The 21,888-nt window shown below is 35.9% G+C and overlaps 1 protein-coding gene and 1 long non-coding RNA gene across 7 annotated transcripts; one reads left to right on the forward strand and one right to left on the reverse strand.

The window, feature by feature from the left end:
• Positions 1-7,511: 7,511 nt before the first annotated feature.
• On the reverse strand, positions 7,512-14,105 carry LOC107905831 (uncharacterized). Of its 6 annotated transcripts, none has more exons than XR_001686614.2 (5): positions 13,913-14,105; positions 13,465-13,678; positions 12,841-13,347; positions 12,625-12,715; positions 8,629-8,880 (listed from the first exon to the last, which is right to left on the reverse strand). It is a non-coding gene; the product is annotated as an uncharacterized lncRNA (long non-coding RNA). The 6 variants fall into 6 exon arrangements; XR_001686612.2 differs by having other exon boundaries at positions 12,841-13,366; positions 13,913-14,096; XR_005913924.1 differs by lacking the exon at positions 8,629-8,880 and adding an exon at positions 7,512-8,066 and having other exon boundaries at positions 12,841-13,366; positions 13,465-14,105.
• A 3,545-nt stretch (positions 14,106-17,650) lies between these two features.
• Positions 17,651-21,876, forward strand: LOC107905830 (ER lumen protein-retaining receptor A). Its single transcript, XM_016832599.2, has 6 exons — positions 17,651-17,898; positions 18,235-18,500; positions 19,495-19,610; positions 21,228-21,301; positions 21,391-21,454; positions 21,552-21,876. Exons 1-6 carry the CDS (start codon positions 17,808-17,810, stop codon positions 21,586-21,588), a joined length of 648 nt encoding a protein of 215 aa, XP_016688088.2. The 5' UTR covers positions 17,651-17,807; the 3' UTR covers positions 21,589-21,876.
• The last annotated feature ends 12 nt before the right edge of the window (positions 21,877-21,888 follow it).

Below are 21,888 nucleotides of genomic sequence, written 5' to 3' on the forward strand. Positions count from 1 at the left end.
TAAGCATAATAGAACAGGTATAACGCATGTGAATGGACAGATTCAGATTACCATGCCTTAATCGACGGTCTATAGATTCACTCACACATGCATTATCAAAAACAAGAATTTTTTTATCAACCATCAAATTAGATTTATCATCAATAAATAAAATAGGACAGTCAAGCACGTTTCGATCTAAGTGTTCATCAACACGATCTTTGTCACTATCCGAGGAGTACAAAAGTGTTTCAAAGGTTTCAAGCATCTTACCTTGATAAGCAAAATAATAAGGGTCGATTTTACCTTTTTCATTTAAAACAAACCTTCGTTCATCGGGGGCATAGTGTAGTCGAATCTCCGTTGTTGAGTTAACCTTTGTCAAATGGAACTCAAACTTCATGTACAACCACATAAACTGTTTAAGGCACGAATATAAATTGAAAACAAATTTGGAAAATTTCGTTACCTTATTCTCCAAAACAGATTTGGACAAATTCGAGGATTTTACACAAGGTAAATCAAGAGAATAACAAATCACGCTTCTTTTCGTAATGACTTTATCAACCACAATCGAAGAGTAACAATTAATCGGATCAAAATGAGGGGATCTTTTAAGAACTAAGTCATCAAAATTTTTATCAATAATTTTCAAATCTGCACTGGACTCGGTTTCTAAAATTTCCTTACCTCGCTTACCTTCGGGATCATGTAGTGTGATTTCATCTTTGCCTAAGTTGATTGTATGAAAGCGTCTTTCATTTGAGAGGTATTGAAGTTGAAAGTTATCTTTCGATCTTTCGGGAACCTGAAAAGTAGCAACACAAGAAAAATTCATATCTTGGTTAGTGGAAACATTCCTCACTACCCTTTCCACGTCTTTTTCTTTTGTTTCTTTTTCTAATTCATTTTCTCTTCTTTCTTCAATTTCTTTTTTACTCTCAATCTCTTTTTGCTCTTTTTCATTCTCTTTTTCTTTTTCCTCACTTGTTTTAACAGAATTTTTCAGTTTGATTTGGTCCTCATGGACTTGTTCCGGAGTGAGCGGCACTAAGGTGAGTTTCTTTCCTTGATGCTTGAAAGAATACCTATTGGTACGACCATCGTAAGTGACTTTTCGATCCAGTTGCCATGGTTCTCCTAGCAACAAATGGCAGGCTTGAATAGGCATTACGTCGCACACAACTTCGTCTTGATACTTACCGATAGAAAAGGCGATACGCACTTGTTGAGTGACCCTAAATTGGCGTTTGTTGCTAAGCCCTTGTAGTTGATAAGGTTGTGGATGCTTGGTAGTGGTTAAGCAAAGCTTTTCCACCATCGTCGTGCTGGCTATGTTCGAGCAACTTTCACCATCAATAATAACTCTACAAAGCTTACCTTGTACATGGCAGCGAGTATGAAAGAGATGTTCTCGTTGCTGCTCACTCTTTGGTTTTGCCAAAGATGATTGTCCACGATCATGAAAATCATCATCCATTCTAGGGACACGTTGAGGGCTGCACCTATAGAGCTGGTTATCCCTATCTTCCTTAATTGGATCTCGATATTGATGTTTTTGATTCACTCGTACCTCATTCAAAGTAGTATTCAATGCTTGAAGTGTAGCATTTATTTGTGTGATTGCAGCAGTATGTTCGTCTAACTGTTGTTGGACTTCCATAAGTGCATCATTATTATCACCTTTAGACATCTTCAAAACCTGAAAAAAATAAACACTCAACACTCAAAAATAAAAGTTAGAAAACCTCACCATTAATCACTCAAAAAGAAAAATCAAATTCTCAATGAGGTCGAATTCAATCTTGTGAGTTCTTTATCAGAGTTTATATCAACCAATTAGAGAGTGTGAACCAAACTACCAAATAATCCTAATTTGCACTAGGATGCCAAAAACTGACGAGACACCAAGTGATTCGTGTTGCACCGAGGAAGGAGTTGTGCACACGTGTAAATCCTACTAACACAAGAAACAAGAAGGTGTTAGATAACATAACGGAAGAATAAAAGCAAACAAATGAAAACCTACACCTAAGAATCAATAAAAATTGCTGAAAACAGAAAACCCGAAAAACTGCGGAGTAACTTGACAACTTCGTTCGAGGTGTTCCCGATCTCTAAAAATCACGAAATTAAATCTGGAATGTCCTTATATATGAATTTTTTATCTGGAAATTTTGGGCACCAAATTCAACCCGCTGAATCTTTTTTTAAATTTTTATTGAATTTCGAATTTTTGATTTTTTTGACTTTTTGACTGATTTTTTTGCGAAAATAATTTTTTATATTCAATCACAGTTCCAAAAACATGTATGTAAAATTTCAGATTAATCGAACAACGTTTACCCACTCAAATGAATTTTTTTTGAACAATTTTTTTGGGTAAAACTGCTGTTTGTGCTTTAAAAAATAGAGATCAGTTTAGAAATCAACCAAGAACACCCAAAACGCCCAAAATCTGATACCAAATGATAGAGGGACGCACACGGACCAAGATCGAGTTGCCAAGTCACGAGAAACTCCTACGAAAGATCCTAGACGAACAGATCTGAAATCAAAAACAAAGATTAAGATTAAACCGAATCAGATTTAAATTTAAAATTCCCAAATTCAATTAAAAGAGCAGCAAGAAGAAAAGAAATAGAATCGATGAATCAAACGAAATTGAGAAGAAAGAAAAGATGCGAATCTGCCAAGGAATTGATTCGGCCAAGAATGCCCAATTTTCAGCAATCAATTGATTCCCAAATTGAAAGAAATCCAATCGGCCAAACCCTAGGAATTGGGGATTTTTGGGTTCGAATGGGTGCTGCCAATAGGAGAACAACTTAAACGATGAGATCTTGAGTTTAATCAATGCTGGAAAACAAACAAGAACAGCAAAATATTAGATGAGAAATCGGCACAAGTATAAGCAAAGAAAAGTAAAGAAAGAAATCGAAAACAGCAAGAATTAAAGGATAAGTCCTAAAGATCCTTGAAATCCCGAAAGATTTCACAAATCTCTTCAAACGGCTCTAATCTCCCCTCCAAAGAATATCGATGGCAAGAAGAAGGTTGAAGATGGCTCTCACAATCAAAAGATTGTTAAAACAACTTCTAAAGAAAACTCAAGAGAGAATTCTTGGAGAAAACCCCAAAGAAAATTCTGCACTCAACAAATCTGAAATTTGATAGAAAAAATAATAATAATAAGATGTTTACAAAGGGTGGCTGGCCAATGCTTATATAGGCCTCCAACAAATCCTAATCTAATTAGAAAACTTAAAAATTTAAACTTAATTAAAAAAAACAAAGGAAAATTCGGCCATGCATCCTATTGGGCTGTTTTGGGCCGAATTTAACATGTGATATTCCTAAAACTTAAAAATTAACTTAAACAACTAAAATTTTTATAAATTGGGCCCTTTGACATTTTGGCCTGATTTTCAACTAAATATGTATGGATTTCTTGATTGGGCTCGGAATTTGCTTATTGGGCCTCGCCTTTAAGAATTTGGGCTTGTGATCCATCTCCTACCGAAATTAGGTCGTTGACGCACGTAATGGAGATCCAACGCGCTTTGGCTGCAAGATTCGGTTTCTTGGACCAAGATTTTCAAGATTTAAAATCTTGATTTTCTTGATTCTTGAAATCGCTCCGAACAGCAAAATTGGGCCAAGATTCGATTTCTTGATTTTCTAGAAAACAAGAAAGTGAATCTTAATTTTCTTGATTTGAGCCCATCACCTTCTTAAGCTTGGGTTGGGCCTTTGTGACTCGTATCAGTGAGAGTCCACTTTACCTGCGTCTCTAATAGGGTTTAATATAGTTCTGTTATACGTTAGCTTCTGTTATAGCATCTGTTATAGTTCGTTACAAAAGTAGTTAAGGAGCGATTTCTAACCTAGCATTAAATATGTGTCACATGCTTAAGTTAAACAGGTTGAATACATCATTATATTTCTTGAATACTCTGAATCTTAACATGGTATCAAGAACAATGTTTCTTTTGGTGTAAACAAAGTCTTTCTTCTCTTCTTCTTCGTTCTTTTTCGATGGCCACAGATGCTGTTCCAGATGAAGCACAAGTACCTGAGACACTGCGTCACTCCTCTAACACTAGGGAGGCTGCACATTCACAAAGAAATGGCATGGTTTATGCGTCGAAAGTTCATTATTTCTCCAAGCATGACACCATAAAACTGTCCTCACATAACTTTCTTTTATGAAAACATTAACTTTTGTTGATTCTTGAAGGTTATGGTCTTGAAAGGTTTGTTCTCGGTACTATTTCTTCTCCTCCTATTTTTGTTATTGGTTCTGATGGTCAACAAGTTGAAAATTCAGCCTCTGTTGTTCATAGGAAGCAAGATAAATTTCTCGCTTCCTGGTTGCTATCAATTGTTACAGACGATATATTAGTTCATCTTACTAATGCTAAAACTAGTTGTGCTATATGGAACACCATTGAAAAAAGATTTAGTGCAAAGTCCACTCTAAAGATCTCGAGCATGCGTCATGCGTTATATTCCCTAAAGAAAACAAATATTTCTGTTAAAGATTATGTGGCTAAGGTGAAACAACTTAGTGATGACTTAACTGCTGCTGGTAGTCCTATCTCTGAGCAAGAACAGATAAGTGTCATCTTAGCTGGCTTATCGATTGATTTTGAGTCTGTTCGGGTGTTTGCCTCTGCTACTCCTCTTTCTCTTGACTTGTTAACTGAAATGTTACTCGACTGTGAATCTCATCAATTGGAGTTGTCTACAGAAGTTCCTTGTCAAGCAAATTTGGCAACTCGACAAGTTGATAGTGAGGCTGTTTTGAAGCAGTCTTCTGAGCCTTCAAGTTATTCTTAGGGGTCGAAACAAAACTATAGAGCAGAGGGTCGCGGTTTCTCTCGGGGGCGATTTCATGGTAATGGTCGAGGTTGGTCTCGTAGTAAGTCACAGTGCCAATTGTGTGGTAAGGTGAGGCACCTGGTTCAAACTTGTTTTCACAGATTTGATGAAAGTTTTTCAGGTGTTGCAGAGTCGAATTCAGTACAGGTTAACTGTCATCAACTGGATGGATCTGATTGTTCTTCCTCGGTTCCCGCTTGTCAAACCGTATCACATTGATGTGGTTCCTCTAGTCACTTGAATGTTCGACCGTCAATGACTGCACAGTCAGAGTCTGTTTGGTATCCTGATTCGGGTGCCATATCACACCGGAAGTGTCTAATCTCACTACTGCCTCTCCGTATACAGGTACGAATCATGTTACTATGGGTAACGGTGCACCTGTTTCAATTGCTAATGTAGGCTCGTCCTCTCTCTTAACTGGGACAAGACTTCTCCGGCTTCAGAATGTTTTACACGTTCCTGTAGTCTGCAAGAACTTGATGTCTGTTGCGCAATTTGCAAAGGATAATGGTGTTTATTTTGAATTTCACCAGTCTTGTGCTTTGCGAAGGATATCCAGGCAGGGATAACGCTACTCGATGGCCACATGCAAGAAGGTTTATACTGGTTCCAATTCACCAAGCCCACTCCTGTTGCTGCTCCGTCTACTTTGAACCCTAGTTCTGCTTTAGTGAACAGTGTTCAACTGTCTTCTTCTACGTTGTGGCACGATAGACTTGGCCATCCTTGTAATGGCATTTTGGCTCATGTGTTAAGATCCTGTAGTGTTCCTTTTAAACAAAATACTTTGAGTCACGTTTGTACAGCTTGTCAAATAGGAAAAGCTCACAAGCTTCCTTTTTCTGCTTCAAACACTTTGTATTCGGTTCCCTTTGCACTTGTGGTATCCGATGTATGGGGTCCTGCACATTTACCTTCAAATGTATTTCGTTGCTATGTCTCATTTGTTGACGTGTATAGTCGATATACCTGGCTCTATTTTCTCAAAAATAAGTCCGACGTGGCTCAGTGTTTCTTGGATTTTCATCAGATGGTAAGAGTACAATTTGGCTATTCTATTAAGAGTGTCCAAACTGATGGGGGAGGTGAATATCGTGCTTTGTCTTTGCTCTTGTCTCAGCTTGGAGTTCAGCACAGGGTTACTTGACTGTATACCTCGGAACAAAATGGTGTTGCCGAGAGGAAACATCGTCAGATAGTTGACATTGGGCTTTCGCTATTAGCATGGGCCAGTATTCCTCTAAAGTTTTGGTTCTATGCCTTTGTGCATGTTGTTTATCTAATTAACAGGCTACCTACTCTTGTTTTGGGTCATTCTAGTCCTTATGAAGTGCTTTACAGAGTTAAACCAGACTATAGCTCACTTAAGGTGTTTGGATGCTCTTGCTTCCCTGATCTTCGACCTTTTCAACGTCATAAGTTGAGTTTTAGGTCACAACAGTGTGTTTTTCTTGAGACGGTACCTCACACTAAAGGCTATAGGTGTCTCACTGCGGATGGCCGATTGTTTTTATCGCGACATGTTAAGTTTGATGAAAGTAAGTTTCCTTACCGTGATGGTTTCAGCAATGAGCTTCCAGCAGATGGTATAGGGGGACATCGCTGTGCTTCTGTTCTTCCGTTAGTCACGCCTCATACTTCTGGTGTGATCACCTCAGCATAAACACTCTTGCGTTCGAACAGACACACTAGCCTGGGATCTATTTCAGCTCAGTCACGTCTCAGTCAGCCTTCTGTTAGTACTTCAGCTGACCCAACTACAGGAAATTCTTCTAATCAGTTGAATTTACATCAGCCATCTCCTAGTACTTCTATTGACCCTATTACAGTAGTTTCTATTGACCCTATTACAGTAGTTGAGGAGTCTACTGTTGGTAGTCCGGTTGAGCAACCTGTAGCAGCTTCATCATCTCCAGTACCTTCAAATTGTCACCCTTATGCAAACTCGCTCCAAAAGTGGCATATTTCGACCGAAGGGTTTTTCCTCTGTCTTGGATGAGACCGAGCCTTTAACCATCACAGAAGCCTTTCAGAGTCCTACCTGAATTGTAGTAGCCAACGATGAGTACAGTGCGTTGATTGCTAACCACACATGGGACCTTGTCTCCTTACCAGCAGGTCGTCGTGCGGTTGGTTGTAAATGGATTTTCTAGATTAAGAGACATGCAGATGGGACCATTGCTCGGTACAATGGCAGGTTAGTTGTTAAAGGATATTTGCAAGAGGCTGGGGTGGATTTTTAGGAAACATTCAGTCCTGTTGTCAAACCAACCTCTATCAGAGTAGTTCTAGCATTGGTCGTGTCTCTCAACTGGCCTCTTCGGCAACTGGATATAAACAATGCGTTCTTAAATGGGGATTTAAGCGAGGACATCTACATGGTCCAACCACCAAGTTTTGAACAATGTGGCTCGAATGGTGAACTTCTGGTCTGTAAGTTAAAGAAGGCTCTATATGGTCTCAAGCAAGCCCCTAGAGCTTGGTTTCAGAAGCTAAGGGAATTTTTGGTTTCCATGGAATTTGAGGTGTCCAAGGCTGATGGCTATCTCTTTATCCTTCGATCAGGTGAACAATTGTTGTATGTTCTAGTTTATGTTGATGGCATTATTGTCATTGGCAATGATTCTCAGGCTGTGATCAGTTTGTCACTCAACTCAATGCTCGATTTTCTTTAAAGGACCTAGGAAAACTCAACTATTTCCTAGGCATAGAGGTTAAATATACAGCAGAAGGAGTGTATCTGTCGCAAACAAAGTACATTCAGGACATGCTTTGTAAAGCGTCCATAGACCAGTCTAACTCTCTTCCTACACTGATGGTAACAAACTGTCACCTTTTAACCACAGATGGAAATCCAGTTGAAGATGAACATCAGTACAGGAGTATTGTTGGCGCTTTGCAGTATGTGGTGATAACTAGGCCCGACATTGCTTACTCCGTAAATAAGGTGTTCCAGTTCATGCATAAGCCATTAGATGTGCACTTCAAAGCAGTCAAAAGAATATTGCGGTATCTACAATGGACGATGAACTATGGCTTAAAGTTTACTCGAACCTTGAGGTTTCTTCTTGAAGGCTATTCAGATGCTAGTTGAGGGTCTGATGTTGATGACCGTAGATCGACTTCAGGTTTTTGTGTCTTTCTTGGAGGGAATCCGATCTCTTGGAGCTCCAAGAAACAGTAAGTGGTCTCCCGATCCACTGTAGAGGCAGAATACAGAAGTGTTACTCATTTGGCTGCTGAGATAATTTGGATTCAGTCGTTGTTAAGTGAATTATGTGCTCCAATGTAGTCCAAGCCCTTAATCTGTGTGACAGTTCAGCAGCAGTAGCAGTAGCTGGAAACTCTGTTATGCATTCAAAATTCAAACATGTAGAGTTGGATGTGTTTTTTGTCAGAGAAAAGGTGGCAGCCGGGGTCTTCCAAGTTGGGCATGTTCCAGGATCTCACCAGATAGCAGACATACTAACGAAACCGTTGTCCTTGTCTGTGTTAAATAAGTTTCGAGGGCAGCTCCGAGTTGTGGACATGACTTAACAGGAGTTTGTTTAGCAAGATGTTAGATAAGTATGGGGAATATTAGGGTTTAATATAGTTCTGTTATATGTTAGCTTCTGTTATAGCATATGTTATAGTTCATTACAAAAGTAGTTACGGAACGGTTTCTAACCTAGCATTAAATATGTGTAACATGCTTGAGTTAAACAGGTTGAATACATCATTCTATTTCTTGAATACTCTGAATCTTAACAGTCTCTATCATTTCTTTTCAATAAATATATTTATTTAAATATTTTTTATTATTTAAAAAGCTTTCATGCATGTTTGTTACCCTAGCACGTCTCTGTCTGCCCTTCTGGCAAGTCTAGGTTTTCTTTTTTTTTCAATAGTTTTTTGGTTTAACAGCTGAGTTTTCCAGTGTTGTGAATAATCTTCTCTTTCTATTCTTCACGTATAACGACCATGGAATCTGACTTTACAACTCTATCCCTTGATGACGAAGAGGAAGAAATCCTGCAAATGGAAGGAGAAATAGAATCGGTAAGTAAAGAAGAAGATTTAAGTCTAGTTGGGTGTTTCCTTACTGCCAGTATTATCCATTACCCAGCAATGAAAAGTATTATGGCTAATTTATGGCATCCAATCAAAGGGGTACAAATTAGAGATCTGGGGGAAAGAGGTGTATTTTTAAATTTTTTCACATTATGGATATGGAGAGAGTTATTAAAGGGTCTTCTTGGACATTTAATAACCATCTGCATAAGTTGCAATGGGGAGAAGACCCACTCAGGATTCTATTAATTTCATCACCTTTTTGGGTACAAGTTCATGAGGTTCCCATTGATTTTTACCCTGAAAGTTTAGCCATGCAATTAAAAAATTTTATTGGAACTTTCCAGGAGTATGATAGTTCTAGTTTGGGAAAAGAAAATATGAATTATATGCGAATTAAAGTACACATTGATATCTGTCGCCCTCTCAAAAGGAAAAAACAGATTAAGTTTAAGAATATGTGTTCTTATGTCAGATTTAAGTATGAGAGATTAACTCTCTTTTGCTTCTTTTGTGTCCGGTTAGGGCATAACGATTCCTTTTGCAAAGCAAAAATGGAAGCTGGGGTTGAAATAGAAGAAATAGGATAGGATCTATCTTTGCGGGCACAGTCAAGGAAAGCCCAAGCAATGCGCAGTGCCTGGTTAAGGGAGGAGGGAGGATCAGTAGGCAAAAATAATAGAGATGAAGTCGGGAGTGATAGAGATTGAAGGAAAGTAGGAAAATTTGAGAATATTCCGGATCCAATTCTAGGTTTTAATCTGGAAGGTAACGGGCTTTACGCAGAGTTAGGAAGTTCAAGGAAGCTAATTGGTAATAATAACATAGAGATGGAGCATGATTTGGAGAATGAGTTGATTGTAGGAGAGTAGGGGAAAAAGAAGACTAGAAGAGAAATGGAAGAAAGTATGGAGGCGGGAGGGAGGAATAGGAGAAGGGCTGAATCTAACCATTTGTTATCGGCAGCTGCCAAGAGGCAAGCCGACCGGTCGCAATGAAAATCTTAAGCTGGAATGTCCGAGGGTTAGGGAATCCTCGGACAATTCGACGACTTCGGCATTCGCTGAAGCAACATCATCCCCAAGTAGTACCTTAATGGAGTCAAAATTAAACAAAAATAAAATGGAAAAAGTTCGAAGAAGATGTGGGTTTCAATTTGGCATTGATGTTGACTCGATTGGATCGAAAGGTGGGCTAAATTTGGCATGGCAAGAAAATGTTAATATTAAACTACAAAGCTTTTCAAACTGACATATTGATGTGTTTATTGAGGAAGGAGAGGAAGGGAAAATATGGAAACTTACAGGTTTTTATGGATCCCCTTATTCACAAGACAGTGATGCAACATGGAATCTGTTGAGACAATTACGGAATCAGAGAGAATACCCTTGGCTGGTTTGCGGGGATTTTAATGAAATCTTATATGGTTTCGAAAAGAAATGTGGATTACCTAGGGAGGAAAGAAGAATGGAGGCATTTAGACAAGTTCTAGAAGATTGTAATCTGGTTGATTTGGGATATTCTGGCAGATGGTTCACATGGGAGAGAAGGAACTTAATTGAAACAAATATTCAGGAGAGACTTGACAGAGGTGTTGCAACGGAGCAATGGAGCGACTTATTCTCAAACAATCTGGTACGACATCTTTCACACTCATTCTCGGACCATTGTCCAATTCTTTTATATACGGCTTACAAGAATAGAGAGAGGGCAACAAGAAACTTCAAGTTTGAAGCGTGGTGGGTACTAGAAGAAACATTCTTTAGTGAAACTAAAAGAATTTGGGAAAATTCTACAAGAGATCTTATAAACAAGCTGGAGATCCTCAAAAAAGGGTTAGAGAAGTGGAGAGTGAAAATCAAACAGAATAGGAAAATGAAAACAGAGGGTTTGACTTCAAAACTGATAGCATTACTTGAAGAAGACAGAAGTGATGAGAATCTGGCAGAGATTATTGATACAAAAATCCATTTGAACTTTGAGATTGAAAAAGACGAGAGCTACTGGGAACAGAGGGCCCGAATTAATTGGCTAAAGCTAAGGGACAGAAATACAACTTTCTTCCACAAGCAAGCATCACAAAGAAGAAAACTTAATCAAATACATAAATTGCAGTCAGAAGACGAAAGGGAAACAGATGAGTGGAAGGAAAATGAGGAAATTGCTAGATTGTATTTTCAAAAATTGTTTAATACAGGAGGACAAAATCATTGCGATAGAATCCTAACAGGTATTGAAGGCCGTATCACAGAGGAAGACAATAATACTTTAAAGGCAAGATACACAAAGAAAGAGATACTGGAAGCGCTTTCAGGAATAGGACCTACAAAAGCTCCAGGAGATGACAATTTTCCAGCCCTGATTTATCAAAAGTGTTGGCCAATTGTTGGAGAGGATGTAACCAATTTTTGTCTTCATAGGTTAAACGAAGGTATGGATTTACATTCAATCAATAAAACAAACATTGTGCTTATTCCAAAAGTCTTGAATCCCTCAAGGATTACTCAGTTTTGACCAATTAGTTTATGCAATGTGATTTACAAGCTGATAGCGAAAGTTATTGCTAGACGACTCAGAGGAGTAATGCATAAATGTATTGATTTAGCTCAAAGCGCTTTTGTCCCAGGAAGGCTAATTTCAGATAATGTTTTACTTGCGTATGAAATCTTACATACTCTAAAACTCAAGAGGGTGGGGAAAAGAGGATTTATGGCTGTCAAACTTGATATGAGTAAAGCATACGATAGAGTCGAATGGGGCTTTGTGGAAGGAGTAATGAAAAAGTTGGGTTTTGATCTAGGATGGGTTGTTTCAATTTTGAAATGTGTCTCGACGGTCTCATATGAGGTGATTATCAATGGCAACAGAGGGCAAACGGTAATTCCATCTAGAGGAATCAGACAAGGTGACCCTCTCAGTCTGTTCTTATTTCTGTTCTGTGCAGAAGGTCTGTCAAGTTTAATGCGGCTTGTAAAAGAAGAAAGTATCCTTAGAGGAGTTAAAGCAAGTCAAAGAATCTCACATTTACTCTTTGCCGATGATTGTATTTTATTTGCAGAAGCTTCAGAAAGGGGGCACATGCTTTAAAACAGATTCTAAAGGAATATGAATTGAGCTCAGGGCAATGTGTGAATTATGAAAAATCGACTGTTTCCTTCAGTACAAACACAGAAGAGCATGTAAGGGGTAATGTCTCAATGATCCTAGGAGTTAGAAGAGCGAATGATATAGAGAGATACCTAGGGCTTCCTAGTATGGTGGAAAAAAGAAAGAAAATATCTTTTCAAAGTTTGAAAGACAAACTCAAACAAAGGATTGATAATTTGAGCACAAGGTTTCTATCTCAAGGAGGCAATGAAGTTTTTATTAAAGCGATCTTACAAGCTATCCCAATGTATTCAATGTCGTGTTTTCTACTCCCTAATACCCTATGGATCTGGAAAGAATTGTTGCTAATTTCTGGTGGCGTAAGAAATGGAATAAAAAGAGTATCCATTGGTGTACCTGGGAGAATCTTTGCTTATTAAAAGAAAATGGTAGTCTTGGTTTCCGAAATTTTACGAAGTTTAATATTGCTTTATTAGCGAAACAGGGTTGGCGTTTTGTTAATTACCTAAATTCATTATTAGCTCGTGTTTTGAAATCAAAGTATTATCCCAATTCAGATTTCTTGAAAGCTCGGCTAGGAAATTTACCCTCACTTACCTGGAGAAGTGTTTGGTCTGCGAAAGGTCTGCTTGAAAAAGGTCTATGCTGGAGACTGGGTCGAGGTGATAGGATTTCCATCTGTGATGATCTGTGGTTACCAGGAAAAGAAATGGCTAGAATACCGAATCAATAAGTGAATGGTAATTTTGAATTTGTCTCAGAGTTGATTGAACCAAGTAACAAAGAGTGGAAAACAGAGCTAATAAAGGATACCTTCAAACCAGCTGTAGCGGAGAAAATATTGAGGATCCCATTGGCGGAGACAGAACATGAAGATCTTCAAGTTTGGAAAGGGGAGTCGACCGGAGAATTTTCAGTTAGGAGCGCCTATAAACTATTACATGAGTTGACTTTGGATCCTAATGAGTTATTTTTACATACCGAAACTATAAACTTTTACAGGAAACTATGGACATTACAAATTCCATCGAAAATCAAAATGACTATATGGAGGATTTCATGGAACTATATCCCATCTTTTCTCAATCTCAAAATAAAGCGGGTTTTGGTGAATACTAAATGTCCCAGATGTGAGTCTGAAGAAGAAAGCAGTCGCCATATTTTGCAACAGTGCCCTGCAGCGATTGAGGTCTGGTATCATCTTAATCTTTCGTGGATACTGAACTACAATAATGAGGATTTATGGAGATGGCTCACTGGAATCTTTGGTCAAGGAAACGAGGAGCAGTTGCGACTATTCTGCTGTGGACTATGGTATATCTGGTTCAGTAGAAATCAACTCATTTATGGAAAAAAACAAATGTCAGGATTGGAAATAGCAAGGAAAATTAGAAACTATTTAACAGAACTCGAAGCAGCAAAAAAAGATAAACCTACCTTCCATACTTCTGACTGTTATCAACAAGTTTTCAAAAGGGGATGGGCAACAGTTCATTTTGATGCAGCGTTTGATAGTCAGACGTTCAGATCGGCATCGGGGTTAATAGTTTGGAATGGGGAAGGGGAAATCCTTGCGTATTTAGCAGTTCTCCACTCCAACATCGAAGATTCATTCACAGCGGAGGCTCATGCAGGATTACAAGCAATCACTCTAGGTATTAATTTGGGAATCAACAAAATGGAGATAATGGGTGATGCAAAAATAGTTATCAAAAAGTGTAAAAGTTCCATTACAGATAGATCGGTCATTGGAGCAATAATCAGAGATATTCGGAACCGGAAAAATTGTTACCAGGAGATTAAGTTTTCTTTTATTCCAAAAGCAAAAAACATCTATGCTCACACTATTGCAACGGAGGCTCTTAAAAGAAGCGAAAGTTTTTACCTGGAGAAGGGAGTCCCAGAGACAGTCAGTCGAGTGCTGGAGAGGCACGGATTGAAACCTCCTGATTGAAGAAATGAAAGGTTCTTATGCAATAAAGGATAGCAGAGTAAAAGAAGCATTAGAACCTGCTATCATTAAAGCTGGTGGGTGGCTCTAAACGGAAATGACAAAGTGATGTCCAGCTATATTGATTTGACTGGGTTTGGATAAGCACGAGTTTTATTTTATTTTGCTTATTTATTAGGCCCAATTTGTTTCTGGATAAGCATGAGTTTTATTTTACTTTATTTTGTTTATTTATTAGGCCCAATTTGTTTCTTTGTTTCCAGACTTTCTTATGTAAGGCCTTAGGCCATTCTCATTTGTTCATGATTTATTTATATAAATCCAGTCAATTTAATCAAAAAAAAATTTATGCATAACAGAAATTTAAAATTTCCAATTTTATAGGAAAAGGCGAGAGGATTGGAATCGACTTTTTGAAAACCAAATAAAATTCTACCCGTAAAATCCGTTTGATTGAAGTATAATTTTCTCGATAAGAGATCTCATCATTATTGCTAAATTTTCTGAATAAAAGTTCTCATCATTAATGTTAATAGTAATAAATTTAACTAAATATTTCCAGACCTAATATCATAACCTGATATTATAAGGTGATGGGATTTCAATCTTAATTATTTTCCGTTAGTAATGTTTGGATACATATATAATGGAACTCTTATTTTATTAATAATGTAATGAATATGGTCTCTAACAGTAAAATATACATGTTAAATAGGTTTTTTATTCACTATTAAAAATAGGGAATAAAGTAAGATGATTTAAATTCGAACTAAATGAATGTACGATAAAACTTATAACTACCATTTAAGTATAGTTTTAAATTAATTAGATAACATTCATATATAAAATAAATAAAAGTACTGTAAATATTAATAAGATTTGAGTGGTTTAGGTTATACCCATCAGATGGCCCGACCTGAAGGCTCGCCTGAAATGTAAGAGGGTTTGGGTAAAAATGTAGACTCTTAAAAATGGGTTTGGATAAAAAATAAGGTCTGTTTAAAAAAACGGGTCGAGCCTAAGGTAAGATATTTTTTGCCCGGGCCCAGCCCTGCCCGAATTCACTAAAGGGCAAAAAAAATCTACTTTTTTTTATTTTTTAATGTTATTTTCTTGTTGTTTCTCCCTATTTTGTTACTATTTTACTGTTATGTTACTACTATTTTGTTGTTATTATTTGGATATTGTATAAAACCTATTTTATTGTTAATTTTTATTATTATTTTAAAGTCCTTTGTTAATTTTATTATTATTTTAGAGACATTTCCTTATTAAGTTGCATCTATTTTAGTGTTATTTAAATATACATATTTTTTAAAATTTTTCAATATGTTGGGAAATATTTATTTTGATGTTTTTAGTATTTTTGATGTATTATATATATTTAAAAATAATATAAAAAATTAATACAGAGGGCCGAGTTTTAGCATTTTTATCCGGGTTAGGCTTGGGCAAAATTTTAGGCCCATTTTTCGGGTCAAGCCTAACAAATGGGCTTAAATTGTTAGTTGAGCCTAACCCAAACTCGACCTAGCCCGACCCATGAACACCTCTAATTTAGATGCATAGATAATAAATAACTGTTTTCAATTTATAATAGTATTTATGTGTTAATTTTTTAAGGGGTATTCCAATGTTAATTAATTAACTTTAAAAATTACAAAATTTTTCTTATTATTTATGTTAAAAATATTAAGAGAGACGTTTATGTTTATTTATCAAAAAAAAACTTATAAATGTATATACTTTTATTGTTATTAAATGTGTATCTTTTAAGTAATTGAGCAGATTATATATTAATCTAAATTCACCAGTATTTGGAAAACGTGCAATTGTAGTTTATGGTATACATCAATTCAATTATATATTAATAGCTACACTGTATTTTTATGTAAATACATCTAAGTTTTATAATGAATCTAATCATATCATATCATATATGTTGAAGCGTCAATTATGGTACTAGAGTTGATGTTTAAAGGAATGCTTAGATTTAAAGAATTAGGTCAGGATCACATGGAAAAATAATAAGAAAAAGGTTTAATGTAATATTCTGTACTTGAAATTGACATTTTTTTAAATTTGATACCTAAATTTTTTTTATCCAATAGTTATCTAAACTTGACACTTTTTCTTAATTTGGTACCTAAACTTGACACTTTTTCTTAAGTTGGTACTTAATCTCTTTGGGGGTTCAATTTGGTACCTGAATTTGACTATTTTTCTTATTTTGGTACCTAATCTTTTTTTGTTCAATTTGGTACTTGTCAAATGTTATTCAAATTACTCCAATATACTACAAATATTTTTTTTATGAGATGGCAAAAATAATCAATGTAAGACCGACATGTGACAAGTGATATGATATTTTTTTATATTTTATATGTTCAATTACTTTTAATTTTAATTAATGAATTATTTTGTTAATTGAAAATAATATTTTTTTTAAAAATTGAGGTTTTTAAAATTTTTTCTTATTTAATACTAATTTGTTAAGCATACTCAATACCTATTTTTTTAACATTAATTTTTTCTAATACTGACAATATTTTTGTAACATAACAAAAAAAAATAACACCGTTAGTATTTTGAATAATTTGTATAACATTTTAATACATTTAAGTACTAAATTAAGAAAAAATATCAAGTTCAGGTATAAAATTAAACTAAAAAAAATTAATTATTAAATTAAGAAAAAAGTCAAATCAAGTACCAAATATTTTATTAATCCTAACAAGACAAATCAAAGAAAACAATAGTCCCAAGTAAAGGAAACAAGGTTAAACGGCACCATCATCAATCAATTAACTCCACTAATAATAAAATCGCCTAATTATTACCACCCAAAATTCAAAAGGACAATATAATTAAAACTTAAGAGATCTATTTTCTTTTAACACTTGTCATGAAATAATTATAGACATATTTAAAATTTAATCAACATATTTTAGATATGTTCTAAGTTAAATCCAAATAATATTTAACATCCAAGTTGAAAACTAGGTTAATGCAATGGGTATTATTGACATAATACTGATAAAATGAAATTTTATTTAAAAAATATATTGAAAGTTCAATTACATCATTTTAAAGTTGAGGAATTAATTTAGAATTTGAATTATATTTTGAGGGTGTATAATGTAATTAACCAAAACAAAAACTTCCGGAAAAAGAATCGCCAAGCTGGAAGGCTCATGAAGTTCTCGATGGAACCGCATTGCACAGGAACAAAACCCACTTTACATCCGGCTAGAGGTGTTTATGGGCCGAGTCGGGCTGGGCCCAAAAATTTTGACCTGCGTCATAGGCCTAGACCCGGTCCGGGAAAAGATTCTTAAGCCTGAGCATAGTCCGATCCGGTCTATTTTTTTTAAAAACACCAAAAATTTATTTTAAAAATAAAAATAAATAAAAAAATATTTTAAAATATTTTAAAATTAAAAAAAATAAAACTATATATTTATTATATTTGGGCCGGGTTGGGCCGATCCGGGCCAAAAAAGTGGGGTCTCTTTTTTTTTTCAAACTCATATTTCGGACCTATATTTTTAACCGAATACTCCTATATTTCGAGCGGGCCGACGTGAGCACCTCTACATCCGGCTCCGCGGTGAAAGCCAAAAGAACAGATGCAGTTTCATAGCGCCACGTCATATATTTTTTGCACCATGAAAACAATACAAAAGAAAGAAAGAAAGGCCAATTGCCCGCTTGTTATTTCTACAAACTTTCAAAAAATTTAGGGATCAATCAACCTAAATTCTCTTAGTATCCATTTTTTGGTGCGAAATTTGTTTCGAGGAAAAAGAGAAAAAAATCAAATTACAAAATGAATATCTTCAGATTTGCAGGTGACATGACTCATTTGATCAGCATCTTAGTGCTGCTCCTCAAAATCTACGCTACCAAATCTTGCTCAGGTAACTTTTCCGCTATTTCCATTTCCGTTTGGTTCTCGAGAAACCGCTAAGATGTAATTTTGGCTTAACTTGAAGTGTTCGAGTAGTTTTTAACTGTAATTTTAGTTTGTTTTTCTCCTCCTGTGATCTCTCATTCTATGCGCTAACAAAGGGAAAATTAACGTCATTTTTATTCTTACTTTTTGCCGTTTGGTTGCTTAGTAACTGAATTTATTGAGTTTTTGTCTACTAATTCGATCTGTCTTCGTTTCTTTCCTAATGTATTGAAAATTGTTAAAGGTGCAGAGCTTCCTCTTTTCTTTATTTTGCTATTTGATTTTGCTTGTTTATTTTTAGGTATTTCGCTGAAGACGCAGGAGCTATATGCGCTAGTATTTTTGACCCGCTACTTGGATCTATTCACGGATTTTATATCTGTGTACAATACCATCATGAAGCTGGTCTTTATTGCCAGCTCTCTCGCCATTGTTTGGTGTATGAGAATGCACCGAGTCGTGAGGCGTTCCTATGACAAGGACCTCGATACATTTCGTCATTATTTCCTCATTTTGGCTAGCCTCATTTTGGCGCTTTTGGTACACGAGAAGTTCACCTTTCAGGAGGTGATTTCATTGAATTTTTAGTGCTTTAGAAAGCTTGATTTTATGAATGTGAATATTGATAATTCGGTACTGCTTTATACTACTACTCAGTAATGCTACCTTTTAGAGCTAGTTCCAGACTAGGTAACTTCTCAAGTTCTAATTATACAAGCTGAAAGCAAAGCAAACGACCTGGAGTACTCAGATAAAATCATGATATATTTTTTCTTTTTGCATTCTGCTGATTCTGGTTCTCCTTATTTGCTATGATAATAAAATGAGCATTTTTGGTTTGATCAACAATGTTTGATTGAGGTATGAAACATATATTACCTGCATTGGTGTCAATTTGTGAACTAGCTTGGTCTTCCTCTCTGTTTTTCTGATCTTTTGAATTATTTATTTATACAGCTCGACCATCATCTTTTTCCTGTCATAGTGTCATCGGTGAAAACAGTGCTGTCTGTTGATACTTAATATAAGTATTTCCTTTTTGGAAGTTCTTCAGAACTGAGTAGAACTATCACCCTTACTATGGGCAAGAACCCATTCAAATTAGTAATTTCATTGGATTCATCCCCTGTGGCCTTTGTCTTATTCTTCCTTTTACCGTTTACAGTATAAGGAAGTGTTTTAATGGTTTTCTTTTGCTTCATCTTGTAATTGCATAATTTCTCTCTCTAAATTTTAATAGTTGTACTTCAAAAGCCTGCATTAGTTCTATTCACATATATGTTCTCTCATCTTTTGCCTGTAAATGTTTGTTGATTTGATTTCTTTCTTTCATTTTGTTTATCTCTAGCTTCTTAGTCTAATTACACACTCTGAGATATTTACTGGATTCTCTATCCAAAAAAAAGAAAAAGAATCACTCATTTTCTAAACATATGAACTTTTAAGGTTTCCCCTTTTTGATGGTGGTTCAATTAGTTATTTCATATTGTTAGCCAATTTCTCTGTTCCCTGTGGGTTCATTACTGCAATCTGATTTGATAATAAGTTTTATTCATTGCAGATCTTTTGGGCATTTTCAATCTACTTGGAAGCTCTTGCCATTCTTCCTCAGTTAGTTTTGCTACAACGAAGTGGGAATGTGGATAATTTAACTGGGCAATATGTCTTCTTTTTAGGGTATGCTTAGTCTGCATTCATACACAATTAGTAGAACACATATCTGATGTGACTAAAGCCTCTTGAACATAAAACAGTATGACAAAAACATATACAAAGAACCCCAATAATCAAATTAAAGTCTTCCACCTTAGTAAAGAACACGAGGGACCAAATAACCACATCAATAAGCAAAAGCAATATGAACTAGCTAACCGAGACACCACCTAGCAAAACTCCTCTTTTTTGACCCGTCTATGCCAAAGCATCAGCCATCCCTTTGGCTTCTCCATATACCTGTAACAGCGTGACATCTTTAATCTTTCTCCAAAGACCATCAATGTTAGGAAAAAGATAGTCCAGAACTTCTCTGGTCGAGCCTCCTCCTTAGGTGCACTCTTCCCTCTAGATCTCCACTTCTCAATTTCAGAGGGTCACATATAATACCTTAACCATTGCTTCAAGTGAGTGAAAATAACTACTTATTTTTTCTAGGCAATGTTATGGAGGCATCAACCAAGTTAGATGATGAAATTAAGCAATCTCCTATCTTTCTTTTCCACCTCTGAATTAACAAATGCAAGAATATGTGCTCAGCATGAAAAATGATATCATTTATCATTTGTCATTTTACTTTCACACAATCCAATGCCTGCTGCATCACCAGCAGTGCTAATAAATTGACACCGATCTCCTTCTTTAGACCTGATTACTTATATAATTGGTTTTTGTGTTGCCGAGCCGGCAAATACCCAGGTTGGAGGTGTAGTGTAGTTTGAAGTAGTTACCTTTGATTTTTTTTTTTTTAATTTCTTAAAGCATATTTTGACATGCAAATATTATGTTCTGGGCTTTTCAGTCATATCATATGAATGGATAGTACTTTTCCAGTTTTCCCCTTTCAAATCTTCATCAGTAGAGTAGAAAGTACATGTAAATCTTCTTTCTGATTCATTCTGATTCATTAATGGATGTGAGAGAAATGATTAGAAGTTCTACAATGAAAACTTTCTTATATCTTATATCTTATATCTACTGTAAGGGTTCTTCTCGAGTTCAGAACTAGATGATTCTTCCTGGCATGTTGTATTTTTATAGCCAGTCTGATTCTCAGAAACTTAAAACATAGGAATCATAATGAAGGTTGGTTATTTGTTTTCATGGCATTTGGTAAGGACTTTTAGAACTAATGCAAGTGATACTTTCCATATTTGCTAGTGTGTTCCTTAACCTGTGGTCCTGAACCTATCTACTTCCCTCTGCCCATTTGTTGTTACTTGTTGATTGCCATTGAAATATTACCTTAAGTATTCTAGTTGCATGTACAATATGCATTTCCAGGAAATGAACCATTTAATAGTCCTGCATCATATTAGACAAGAAATAGAGTTCATGCATATGCACAGATGTGTCCAAGTTTAAATTTGCTCAAGCTTATATTCCATTTCGCTTCTACTTGAGTGATATGTATGTGCTTGTACAACCGTTGGATTAGTAATGGATTATGCTTGGACATTCTCAAGGTTGCAGATTGTTTTTGTTCAACCTCTTCAATGTCTTAAAATTTGACAATACAAATTTGTGACATTCTATCAGATATCTATGAGGCATATTGATCAAATAAACTTGAATCTGCAGGGCTTATCGTGCTTTCTACATTCTTAACTGGATCTATCGCTATTTTACAGAGCAACGTTTTAGTCGATGGATAGGTGAGAGGCTAAGAGCAGTGCTACTTGTGGTATTTGCTTATTTGTAACATTGATATTCTAATTTGTGTTAATATTTTGTTGGTTTTAAGCTTGCGTCTCCGGTATCATCCAGACAGCGCTATATGCAGATTTCTTCTACTATTATTTCATCAGGTAAACGAATAGCACATTTTTAAAAGATGATTTATGCTCACAATGTTAGCATGTGAAAGAAACTGTCTTGTTTCCTTTTTAATTTTTTTTTCGGCAGTTGGAAAAACAATGCAAAACTGCAGCTACCAGCTTGAACCGAGCCAAGGCGTTTTTTTTCTTTAGCAAGGCTACTGTTTCAAGGCATTGGATGCAGTTCCGTTATTAAGAAGAGTCCGAGTCCGTGTCTGGTGTTGTTAATAGTTGGGATACATGAACATTATTTTTAGTTCTGAGTTCTGACTTTCTCACCTTGATTAGACAAGTAGCAGACCACAGTTATGACAGTTTCATCAGCTTTTCCCATTATTTTTGACGTTGTAAAGATATACTCTCGCGTTTTGGGAGAGGGTGAAAATATAAAAACGGAGCCAACGTTGACTGTATTTCGGAGGTGT

Source organism: Gossypium hirsutum, chromosome D05 (genome assembly GCF_007990345.1).
Source record: "Gossypium hirsutum isolate 1008001.06 chromosome D05, Gossypium_hirsutum_v2.1, whole genome shotgun sequence".
NCBI lineage: Eukaryota > Viridiplantae > Streptophyta > Magnoliopsida > Malvales > Malvaceae > Gossypium > Gossypium hirsutum.